The sequence below is a fragment of the Megalopta genalis genome, chromosome 12 (genome assembly GCF_051020955.1).
Source record: "Megalopta genalis isolate 19385.01 chromosome 12, iyMegGena1_principal, whole genome shotgun sequence".
In the NCBI taxonomy this organism is placed as follows: Eukaryota; Metazoa; Arthropoda; class Insecta; order Hymenoptera; family Halictidae; genus Megalopta; species Megalopta genalis.
Genome location: NC_135024.1, coordinates 12302935 through 12316034, shown reverse-complemented (window position 1 = coordinate 12316034; position 13100 = coordinate 12302935). Strand labels below are relative to the sequence as shown.

General features: G+C 45.0%; 1 protein-coding gene across 1 annotated transcript; it reads left to right on the top strand.

Moving 5' to 3' along the window:
* The first annotated feature begins 3823 nt into the window (after positions 1-3823).
* Positions 3824-7346, top strand: LOC117222918 (uncharacterized). The gene has a single exon (XM_033474945.2). The coding sequence runs from the start codon at positions 4275-4277 to the stop codon at positions 4983-4985; it is 711 nt and encodes a 236-aa protein (XP_033330836.1). The 5' UTR covers positions 3824-4274; the 3' UTR covers positions 4986-7346.
* The last annotated feature ends 5754 nt before the right edge of the window (positions 7347-13100 follow it).

The window sequence follows — 13100 nt, the reverse complement described above, 5'->3', positions numbered from 1 at the left end:
GAATTTTTGCTTTTTCGGAAATGGGAAAAAAGTTCTACTTGGTCCGTAACAGTTATTTTGCTTTGAAAAAGTTATACTTTCAAGAAAATTTACCGTTAATATTAAAAATAGTTGAGTCTTGCAATGAGTTGATTTTTTCTCTCTCTTTTCTTTTATTTAAGCTTGAAAGTTATTAATTCTATACAGATTGATTTAAATGTAAACATACTTGAATATTGGACTGACCGGAGATTCAAAAATCCGTCTATAAAGTCAACTAGCAGTAGCAGTTCACAATGTTGCTGTTACAAAAGTCAGTGTGGAACGAGGTACATATATATTGTGTGCTTTGAAAATTCTCAATGGCTTTGGACTGATATTAATGAAAACACTGAAAAATATATTACTTCTAAAACTAAATGTTGAACACTGAACGTATATGTACACGATTGTCCTTTATATATTGTCCCATTTTCCTTTCAAACTATCTATATTTATCCTTAAATAATGCTAAGTTGATTAGAAAATAACAGTAATTCTTATATTTTACTTTAAAATATCTGTTAAGAATAATAAAGTTAAAATTGAACTTTTATAACAGAATTGACGTGCTAATGTAAAAGTTAAGTTAAAACAGAAAAAGAAGTAATTCAGAAGTTAACTAAATGACTTTTTATGAAAGATTGCGGTACTAGTACAGTTAAATTCAAGCTCCGATTTTAAGATATCGAAATATCGTTGCCTATTTCCGATGGATCACGTATAATTATTTAATAGTTTACTGTACCATTTATTTACGTCTGTTTAGAAATATGTCGTCTCTGTCACCTCGTTCAGCACACAATGGAATATTTGGCCCTAAAAGCTGACCAGAATGGTTTTATTCGTTTTTGTGAGAACAAAAGCACTTGGGAATAAAATAATGACAAGGAAAATTACAAATAAATTTGTAAATATTTATAAATATCACGTGCTTGATTATTATTTTACTTTCAATACACAAAGTTTCTTGTTGAATTGTGAATTTGAACGAGTCTAATATTTCTGCGTCGTTCCTCTAAATTAAAAACGTTTAAAAATTCTTATAGACAACGAACTAGCGTTCGAATTGGCAACTAGATTTTCTTCTGTATCACGTACAGAAAATAGCCCTGATTCCAACGACGTTACCGCAAGCATTTGGACTCGCTTGAAAGGGTTATCAAATTCTATACGATACGATACACGGTGGAGCAAATATTTAATATATATTTATTATATATTATTTAATATACGCACGGAGCAAATATTTTACATTTTACACAAGGTTCTTGAGATCGACTTTTGGCCAGTCTCTGACGCCAAATATTCCACTGTGCAGCGGTTCCATGGCAAACCGTTTTCTCTATTGTTTCTCAGCGATTCGCGGAGCAGTTACGATGTCATTACATTACGTATGTCGACGCAACGACATTTATCGGTGCTTCGACGCGACAAATATACATTTCTGCACACAACGCAATGGCGATTCAAGATTCTCCGCGCGAAACGAAGCGAGCAAAGATAAATACCTCCCGATTATTCTGTAAAATTATTGATCGGCGGGATGCAGCAGCGCACGATGCGATCAGCTCCGGCCGGTGCATCCACCCCTTGGCATCGATCGCCGCGTCGGGTTCACCGACCTACGGTTCTCTCCTTACGAACGACGTTGCAATACTCCAGCATCAACCCGCACCCCCTACACCCCCGGTATCCGGCCGCTTCCCTATCGTTGGCCCAGTCCGCCGCCACACTTTTAACCGTGGCTCCGTTAAATCGGGGCATCGTTAAATTTAACGAACCGGAGTCCGTGGGGCGCGATATCGATCCGCCTATATTCGGGGACACCGACGTCGAACAATTGCACGTTTCCTCTTGATTTGCTCGCTTCTGGCTTATTTTAGACGCGGCGTAGACGAACGCCTTCGAGACGTCGCCGATCAAAATTAATTGACGGTAGTTACCGCGTATATAATATGTCCGTCACGGGAAAATCTAATGAAGATACAGTCAACCCTCCCCCCGTGCAACATGGCATTCTGAAAACTGGCTTCCGATACGGAACGAATCGATCGTGTTACAGGAGGGTTGATTAATGGGTGGAGTATTTATAAAAATTTGTGGGTCGGTCACCCGGGAACAGGCTGATATAAATAATTACACGGCGATTGTTATCGGTAACGACAACTTTCTACTTAATAACGTCATGTAATCCATCGGCTGGAACATTGACGATCATCTGGAAACATTAGTATTGCGCGTACATGTGCCGTGGAATCGTTGTAAACTCGTATTGACGTTAATAAGAGAAAATATGTTTCTCTTTAAAATTATTAGTGCTCATACACGTAATCTGCAAGTGTTGTCTTATATGCTCCATCGAGGCATTTGAGAAATTTTCCGATTTTCCGTTCGATTCGACATACTACCCGACTTGTCTATGCTGGCCAAATAAACAGTTGTAATCTCTTCCTTTGGGAACCGAGTTTAAAATCTATGACCAACTTTGGATTTTAACTTACTTTATGTCAATAATTATATATACATATATAATAATAACTATAATATATAATATATAATAATTATATATATACTATATATAATATTTTATAATATAAATTATATATATATATTATTTATATATCTATTTTATGCTACGTTATTATACGTTATTATGCTCGTCTTATACTACGGTATTTTATTCTATTTATTTTAGCCTGTTTTTACTATTCTATGCTACATCATTTTATCTGATTTTATACTCATTTTATTCTAGTCAACGTTATCTGCTACCGTTATTTTACGTTACTATACTCGTTTTATACTACGGTATTTTATTCTATTTATTTTAGCCTGTTTTTACTATTCTATGCTACATCATTTTATCTGATTTTATGCTCATTTTATTCTAGTCGACGTTATCTTACTCTTTCTATATACGCTACTCGATTTTAAGCCACCGCGTAGACTGTTATATTTTACATCATTTGATCTCGCTATGCATTACAGCGTTTTATCGCGGTTTATTTTAATTATCGCCATTGCCGAAAGGCGTTAATGTCGCAGCTACCACCGGGAAAGCTTCGTGATCCCGGGGGAACATGAATTAAAAATAAACATGATTGTATCCATTGTATCTTGTACGATGCGCAACATGTAATTCTGTTACATTTCTTTCTTTTTCTGTAAATTTCGTTCTCTATCGCAACTAAACAGATGTTTTCCTATATCGCGTACCAATGGATTTTTGCCCGTATAATGAACAAATACACAAACAAACAAACAAATAAATAAATAAATAAATAAAGAGATATAAAGAAGAGCGGAATAAGATCGAATGTTATACCGTCGACGGTTTTGAAATGGCACGACAGTGTCACAAGAAAAGTGAAACACGGTGATTTCAAGCTGAGATAAATGCGCTCGAAGTTCCGACAATGTTATCTGTTGCAGCGAAACGCTGACTGGCATGGTCGCACCGGTTGCAACATCGGAAGATGCAAGCGTTACCGACAAGATTAGTCCGCGTCGGGTTCTATTTGAAAAGTCGCGTTGACCGAAGGGTCGCGACGACGGGGGTGTAAGCATTACCGAAGAGATTAGCCTGCGTCAGATTCTATTTAGAAAATGTAGACGCTCGAACCGTCGCAACGACACATAACCGTGCACCGTTGTTACAGTCTCCTCGGATCGGTTAGTTGCAGTCGGTTGCCGCGAGGGTAAAGCGCATCGATGACGGTGCGGCGTCCTCGCGGAGGATTCGTAACCCTCACGTGGTGAAGAGGACATGCGCGCACCCTCCGACGAGACGCGAGGGTATAAAAGGTTGGACCGCGCACCGTCGAGTCTCAGTCCACCCTCGCAAACGCGCTCCACCATAGCGACCCGAGGTCTCAGAGAGCTATATATATATACATTGTTTGACAACGCGCTGTTACAGCGCCGACTCTGAATTCCGAAGCAGCGGGAAGCTCGACGGAGCGTAGGAAGAGCGTGGACAGAACAACCGGAGGAACAAAAGCGACATCAGTGAACGCAAAGAGCTTAACGAGGCTAGCAGATATAACACATAATACATAATACATTCGATCATAGCTTGTGAACGACATGCAACGAGTGCCGAGCCAGTTGGATTAACGGTCGTTGTCGAGTGCTTGTGTGTTGGGAGAGCGTGCGTGGTGCAACGTAACGTGAAAACCAGAGCCACGTTCGAGGCGACGAGAACGCGGGGCCGATCGCCTTTCAATTTCGATTGGATCGCTGGTGGGCCGACGATGGAGGACGCGACCAAGCTGACCGATCCGGAAGAGGATCACCGCCGGGGCAGTCCGAGCGAGAAGATCAAGGATAAACGCGGGAACAGTGGTTCCTCGAACGCGGTGGAGTCCTCGAGGCGTCGTCGCGACTTCGGCGACGACGAATGCAGCACGGACAGCGGATGCAGCAGCGGCGGCAGCATCGGCAGCGCGGAGAGATTATCTCGGCGCGGGTCCAGCGAGCATCTGTGCCGTGCCACCAGGTCGCCGAAGACTCATTGCTACCTGGACCGGTTGCGAGGGCGACCGACGCGTTCCCAGGAGCGACTGTCGAGCGTGCAGAGGAGCACGGAGCGTGTTCGCGCGAAGTCCTCGCGTTCGTGGAGCCCCGGCGACGTGAGAGGCATCGCCAGAACCAACGACTCGTTGTCCTATTCGCCGAGCCCCTCGGACGTCCAGAGCAGCAGCAGCGACAGCGACTCGTTCAAGAAGTCGTTCACCGCGGACACCCTCCGCAGAGCGTTCCAGACGCTGAAGATCACCTCGAAGTGGGAGGGCAAGGAGAACAAGCACGCGAAAAAGAGTCCCAAAAGGATCCTGCGCAGCCCGGTCTCCTACACCTACGTGAGAGGACTGTCCGGCCTACCGACCCAGAGGGTCCCTAGAAGCATGGCCCAGCAGCTCTCCATGCCTTGCTCCTGCCAGGAACACGTCGGCCACTACCGATAGAGAGATCTTCGATCGTACGCCCCGATCCCTCCTCTCATCCGGAGGCCTTCGTGCCGACGCCGCGCCGGTACGTGCCGGTCGCGATCCAACATCGTGGGACCAGCGGATCTCGCGATGGAGACCTCCTCTCGCACCGCCTAAACGTTTCGAGCGAGACGGAGCAGCTTCACGGAGACCAACGACCAATCTAATGGTATCCAACACCATCGGAACACCACGGCTGGCAGGACATCGAGAATTCCCGAGGACATCGAGGACGTCGAAGCTGATCGAGGACATCCGGGATGGAAGGGCGGGAGGGGAAGGGGGCGAAAGTTTTGGTAAATCGGCGGCGCGGGAACGATAGCGTCGTAGGTTACTCGCTACTATTCGTAAAAATCGAGGATAGATCACGTAGAGAGAAACATAGTCGTTCTACCACGTATACATACTTATGTACCTTCCGTAGGGGGCGGTTAGCACACTCACAACTACACACAGAGATGGTAAGCGAGCCGTTTCGAATGACGATCGAGTATCAAAAGCTAAGGAGAAGTAGCCGATATCTCGATGAATCGATCTTTAAATTTTAAATGTCACAGCACTCGTTATCCCGATATAACGAGACCGCGCGCGGTCCGTTCTGGCCGAAATTTTGAACCGCAGTGGCCATTAAAGTTGCATCGCCGCTTGCCGCCCGGTTCGCCGAGGGCGTATCGATGTAGGATCTGCAATGACATTAGAGCATCAACGTGACTCTTTATCTTCTCTTCGACTCGATCGATCTGAGGCTCGGTGCGATCTCGATGGCCACTGCTGCGCATTGTATCGTTTAGAAATCGGTACAACGTTCGCAGACTCTTCGTTTTCTATTGTAGTAGATCCTTAGGCTATTAATTTTCTACGATCACCACTTATTGTCACGGACTTCGATAACGGCCGAACATGGGCCCAAGCAGTTCTAAATCAAAGAACGGCCGTCTTTGCGAATACGGCGGAGTTGCGGCGTGCTCGCGGCAGTCGGGAACGATTCGAAAATTGCTTCTCGATCGCGGAACGTAATTGTGAAGGGGGGGTGAGAAACGAGCACCAGCTGCGCGACGGTCCGCGATCAATCGGGACGATCTTTTTCTCAGCTGCGCGACAACAAAACTCATTCTCGGATCGCAACGAGGGCCGATTCTCTCTTCGCCCGCATCCCCGCGGATCGTTACCGTTCGCAGGAACGGGATCGGAATCAATTCGCCGGCGACGCGACGTAACATACATATTTATAAGTCAATTATGTGGACACGTTGGGATCGCGCGGTACGGCGCGTCTTCTGTCAAACAGGGTGGAAACGATTGAGAGTCCATTGTCGGCCGCGCGGAATGCGACTTTCGATCGTGTGTACTCGGATACACGTACTGCAGGGGCTGCTCCAGGTGCTCGTGGCGCAATCCAGGGCCGCGGAGGTTACGGAAAAGTCAGACTTTCGTTGCGCGAGGCTATTCTCGCATGATCAATCAAAATCCGCGTCTATTCGTTGTTTACCGATTCTACTTGTAATAAACCGTTCCTAAACGGAATCAGATGGAAGATTCGCAGCCTGTTCAGGGAGCCATCGGGCTGTGCCACGATCGCCGCAGTCGCCTGCAGAATAGAATATCTCGTTCATTAAGGGTACTTTTAAAAAACATATCACGATTCGGAGATCGTAACGCGGTTCGCGCGACGCATCCTCCCGCCGTGATCGTTTCCGCTCGGACGCGGGTCGAACAGACTGCAGCGAATCGCCGGGCGGAAAACGGCGAGAGCATCCTTTGTCTTGTCGAACGACCTATCGCGGGGCAACTCTCATCGATCGGAGAAGCGAGCGTGAAAGGGCCCGCAACGCGTCGCCGTCTACACCGCGAGAGTCGCGCTTCTCGGATTCCATCCGTAAACCGCGACGATTGCCGGCCCTTCGATCCTTGAGCACCACCGGCCGCCAGCTTCGTTTTCAATTCAAGTCAATCCTCGCAACGATCGATATCACCATTCGACAATTCGTGCAATTAAAATGGCCCTAACTTAGGTAATTAACTGTTCGCTCGGATCGGTGGTCGAAGGGTACGCGCGAACACACGCGGAACACACGTTAACGCGATCTTCCAGTGCCTTGTAAATATTTGCCACGTGATTGCACGGTACACACGTCGCGAAGCAATTGGCATAACGACGATTGAACGTTTCACGCGCTGCGTTCTATGCGAGGAAGAAGGCGAGCAAACGGAGCGGACTATACTGAGAGTCGGATGCGAGAACGGCAGAATCTCAGGACTGAATGTTTTGTATTTAAGTATTACCTATGTCGATACTCGTAGTTTACTTATCAAATAAAGATTTTTCATTCGAAAACACGTCTACCGTGCGTCGTTTCACAGCAACTCCAATGTCCTTCCGCCGCGAATAACGATCACCTCCGATCGTCGACGGAAATCCAACGGTCCAATTATCGTTGAACGTCGTCAGTGTCAATGTCGCGTTCGACAAATGCCACCCTCCCTCGATCGCATAGTTTTGCGTGTCGAGTGACCGTAACTTTGAAACGCAAAGGTTAATTGATCGGGCCGGGACACACGGCTAATTGCACCTAACAGTCAAAGGCCAGTGGCATTTTTGCGAACGCGACGAGAAGGGCGACACCTTGGTGCGCCCGTTCGCCGGAAGCTGGAGGAAGAGGAACACGCCGCGGACGTGGCCGGCAAAAGTCCAAGGTGACGAACCGCAGCAATCTGTGCGACGGCTACCGGAAAACGGTCCGCAGGAACACGCGAAAACGAGGAAGGACGCCGCTGGTCCGTTTATAGCCACGGCCATGACAGCGTCAACGAGTGACCCACTTGCAGGGGTTTGCACGCGACACCCCGTGACGTCACTACAGCCAGGCGACGCCATTCACGACCCTTCTTTGACCTAGATAGGACGACGCTTGGCCCATCCCCATGAAATACCATAGTTCATTCAAAGATCCCGTCTGCCAAACGTCGCCGCTACTCTTGCGCACGCGTCCGATCTATAGTTGGATCCATGGCCTCGCCGTACGGTTCCTCCTCCACCCCTTTCTGCCGGCCCCTCCTCGGCCCCATCTCGGCCCCTTCCCGGCCCTTTACCGGCCCCGTCCCGGCACCGCCCCGAACCGCGAATCGCTCTACCCCTAACCGGCACTAACTCCTTGGGGAACCGAGCCGACGACGGCGCAACGTCGACGCCGATCGTCTCTGCATTTCCTGCTGAAAATACCAACCGCCTAGGCTTCTCCACCTTCTCCCAGGCGGTTCACTCGCCTCGGATTTCTCGACGCTTCGTCTATTAATAGACCCTCAATCTCTCGAGAATATCGTCTTTTAATCGAACTTGGCATTTTTATAACTCGGCCGAGAACTCGATCCGTTGAACCGCCTCGGTACTTCGTTGGATATCGATCGATAAACAATTCACATCTGAGGAGTACTTCCTACTTCCCTCCGCCAACGTCTTCTCTACGATCGTTGGTGGCAAGAGACAGCTTCGATCGCGTTGGGGGCAACCCCCAAGTTAACTAACTTGCTCTATCGTTCGAAAAACATTCAAAGCTCGCGATGACAGTCTCGAAGTATCCAGCCGAGGTATCCAGCGTCAAAGGGCGACCTACGGAAGCTGGACCCTCGGCGTTCGAGAGAAATCGGAAAAAATGGTAAGCGACCCCCGGTTGGGAACGCGGTTGATCCCGAAGGATCGGCCGAAGATCGCGTGCAAGCAGTCGACGCTGGCTTCGGACGATGATCGCTCCCCCCGAACGCGTTTCTTTTTCTCTCCTCGTTTGCCCTAGTTTTCCTTTCAAACGGGTGACGTCATCGACGTCATTGAGGAGACCGCCGACAACGCGCCCTAATTCCGAGCTCGCGATTGAATAAACTCGGTTCCAGCTGGTCCCTCCATCCTTCGATCACTCGACGTCATTGCGCGCACGTACGCACGCATACGGGCTTCTCCGGGGCCCCGACTTCCTTCCTCCTTCGATCCCGATTCATGCGTCCAGGATCCTGCACCGTCGATCGTGCACCAACTTTTGTCTCCTTCGACATCGTTTGGATCTCGCGGGATGCGAGATCGCTATTAGTTTCTTCATCGAGGACCGTTTCAATCGATACAATAAGAGATCCTATTGTATTGGATTGGCAGCTAAGTAATTGCCGATTTGTTCAATGAAATAAAAAATTTGTTTACTTGGAATGAAGTTTAATCTGTAATGTATTTTCCATTTTGTTCGATGACCTTTTGCCATCTCTCTGACAACTTGAAATTTCCACGCTCGTAGAAAGTCTGATCCTTTTCGGCCAAAAACTGAGTTAAGTGAAATTTTACAGCGTCATCGTCATTAAAAGTTTTACCACGAAGGGAGTTGTCCAGGGATCGAAATAAGTGGTAATCCGATGGCGCGAGATCAGGGCTATATGGTGGGTGTAACATCAATTCCCAACCAATATCCATCAATTTTTGCAGAGTGGACAAAGACGTGTGCGGCCTACCATTGTCCTGCTGGAAAATGACACCTTTACGATTGACCAATTCTGGTCGCTTTTCCTTGACCGCTGCATTCAATTTGTCCAGTTGCTAACATTCACGGATAATAAAAAATAACATAATAATAATAATAATAATAATAATAATAATAATAATAATAATAATAATAATAATAATAATAATAATAATAATAATAATAATAATAATAATAATAATAATAATAATAATAATAATAATAATAATAATAATAATAATAATAATAATAATAATAATAATAATAATAATAATAATAATAATAATAATAATAATAATAATAATAATAATAATAATAATAATAATAATAATAATAATAATAATAATAATAATAATAATAATAATAATAATAATAATAATAATAATAATAATAATAATAATAATAATAATAATAATAATAATAATAATAATAATAATAATAATAATAATTTTATAATATAACATTTACGGATATCATAAAAATGGGAGTGAGAGACATCTATAACTGAAATCGGCAATTACTTAGTTGCCAACCCAATACTTCAACTTGGTTCGATCGGGGTCCCTTTCTTTTACAGAGTTTTTCAGTCGTTAATCTCTGTGACAGTTCCTAAGAGAAAATAGAGAACTTACAGCCTCGAAGAACGCATCTATAGTGTTCTTGGAGCAACAGTTCCAAAATAAAGAAAGCAACTTTGACGAAATTTGGTAGCTGCTCGCGGGGAATATCTGCAAAGATGACTAGACCGCGCAATTCTTAAACCATTCTAAACAAAGATGAACGAGTTCTCAGATGTCACGAATGCGCATAGACCTGCATCCTGGCGATCGCAAAAGCGGTTTCGATCGTTCTCGGAATCACCGTCCGGACGTAAAAACGACAACGCTACTATTTATCGAACTTTCGTGGTTGTTAAGGGTTCAGAGTATTTCTGCAGCGATGTCTAAACTGCGCAAACCACCAATCTTTCTAGATCAAGATGAACGAGTCACCCGGTACCATGAATGCATACAGATCCGCGTCCCAGCGATCGCAAAAGCGGTTCGATTGTTCTTTGAACTGTTGAGAAATAAAGAAGTCCGCGCCACTATGTTTCTGTAATGGTTTCCGCACTGCACAGTTCTCAGATCTTTCTATAAAAAGAATTCACCGATCAATTATGATACAAAGAATTAGTCGAATAATGTCAAGAAAATGTCAGTATCGAGTTGCTGAGTCAACATGAAAATGATGTAATATTGATAACTGAGATATTACCGTACGAACAAAACATGTTGATAAATGATAAATAATAATTCCTAATATTACGTGTAAACCGTGAAATTCTGTTGCTGTAAAAAAAGAAAAAGCGAAACCATAAACGCTGTCGTTAAAAGTGAAAGGAACCTCATGATGCTTAATTATCTGAAAGCAAGAATAGTTAACAATAAGATAATATATTATCTTGAGTATACAGAAAAGTCTGTGTCTGAGCGATCGCAAACGCGATTTCGATTGTTCTCGGAGCAACTGTTCAAAACTAAAGACAATCGCACCGCTATGCGACGAATTTTCGTGTATACGACCGGTTCAAGAAGTATCCGCAACGATTTCTATACTGCACGGTCCTCGCATCTATCAACATAATATCTATCCTTGTGTATAAATTTAATATTTAATATTTTATACTATATTTAACTATATATTTATCTCTATAAAGACAAATGAGTCCGCGGATAGCGGTGGTGCGCGCAGATCTGCATCCGAGCGATTTCGATCGGCTACTTTTCTGAAGAGGCGGCAGAATCCGCGGAACCGATTGTTCGACCCGGAACAGCAGATTGGTTCGGATAAGAGGAAACGGGGACGCGTTTCGGTCGGAATTCCGGCCCCGAAAACGGGAAGAAGCCGCGCAACGAATCAATCGGGACGAGGATAATGGAAAATTCGTCGCAGCAGCCCATTCAAGCCCTTGGCGTAGCCGCGTTTGCGAGGAACGTACGGGCCGGGTCGTTGCGCTTTTCCGATGACGTGCTCGTTGCGTCACGTCGTCATGGATACCCCGTTGTTCCGTCGTCGACGAGCAGCCCGCTCTTCTCGACGAACCCGTTGGAAATTGGGGCTTCGACCGCGAATTAGGTCGCCGCGTTGCTCCACTTCGAGCCGAGAGCGAGAACGAGCGCGAGTTAGGAGCCGAATCCGAGCTCCTTCCTTTCTTCCCCCGCGATGCGCCAACCTACATCTACATCTCCGCTTTGCTCGACGAATCGCGGTTTCGGGATTTTTCGCTACTCGAACACCCAACTCACCGATCTCTCTGACCAACCTCGATCTCTCTCTCTCTCTCTCTCTCTCTCGCTCTCCTCTCTTTCTCTCCCGCCGCTAATAGCATCTTTCAGATTTTTAGAAACTGCGAAATGCACGGACAAACGGCCGCGTGGACCTCCCTGCGTCATCGAAACGTCTCGGCGCAATTGCCACTTGATTCTAGCCGGGTCCCAAGTGGTTGAAAGAGTCGCCACATCGATGGCTTCGTTCGTTCGTTCGCTCGCTAAATTTATGTTTTACTTATTTATAAACCGGAAACCCATTCGAATACACAACAGAAGATATCAGCGCAGTGGTTGCAATCTCATTCAACTTCGACATTTAACAATAGAGCGAATGATTACTGTACCGTCATTGAACTTTTTGGTATCCTTATTGTTAAATGTCACTGTAATTATACGGTATAATATGTTTACTCATTTCCACATTTTGTTTAAATACAGTAGGTACTGTTGTCTCGTTTCTTTATCTCCGTATTTTGTTTAAATACAGGATCCGAATAAAGAAGATTTGACATTATGCGTATAGTAAAGGTTTAACACGAGCGCCGTGTCGGTCAGACACTAATTTTTAATCAATTTTGAAAATTCGTTTTCATTTTAATGTATTCGAACAAACTGAATTTGTCTAGGATGTGTTCGGATGCGAAAGAGTTCTCTAATGTGATCAATTTTAACTTTCTAGTTTCAGTTTATTTAATTAAATTGCTTCGAATTGGGAATGTTGGAAATTTTAGTGGTTGATTGTCGGCGCTGAACGTGTCGAATGTGCCAATAAATCTTGTTACTCTCGATGGAGCATAGAAGTTTACACAGCGAAGAAGCCGTGGACAAGTTATTAAGCCAATCAAAATATGCAAAAGAAAAATAACATTAGTAACGACTTCCCTAGACTCAAAGGGCTCCATCTAACAAGCGAATAAGTTAAAGCGTATATATATATATAGTATACTATGTACATATATGTATATGGTCTGTAAATTATTCTCGATCGATTAATTAAATTGAACACCTTCGACGTTAGATCTGCCCGAAGTAGCCGCGATAAACGATCTCGCATTTCTTATTTTAGAACGTGCTTTTGTCGAGATCTGCCGGAGAAGCTAATTTATTCATTTGCACGCGGCGCTGCGACTTTTCAGACAGGCTACTGTCGCCGCTGTGCTGTACCGTTGCCAATAGCAATTGCCTGTTAGATGCAGCAATCGTTAATTAAATTCGCCGTCCGATAATCGCGATCGTCGAAGCACTTCGCCATTTTTTACAGTTAACCAGTCGGCTCCTTTGAC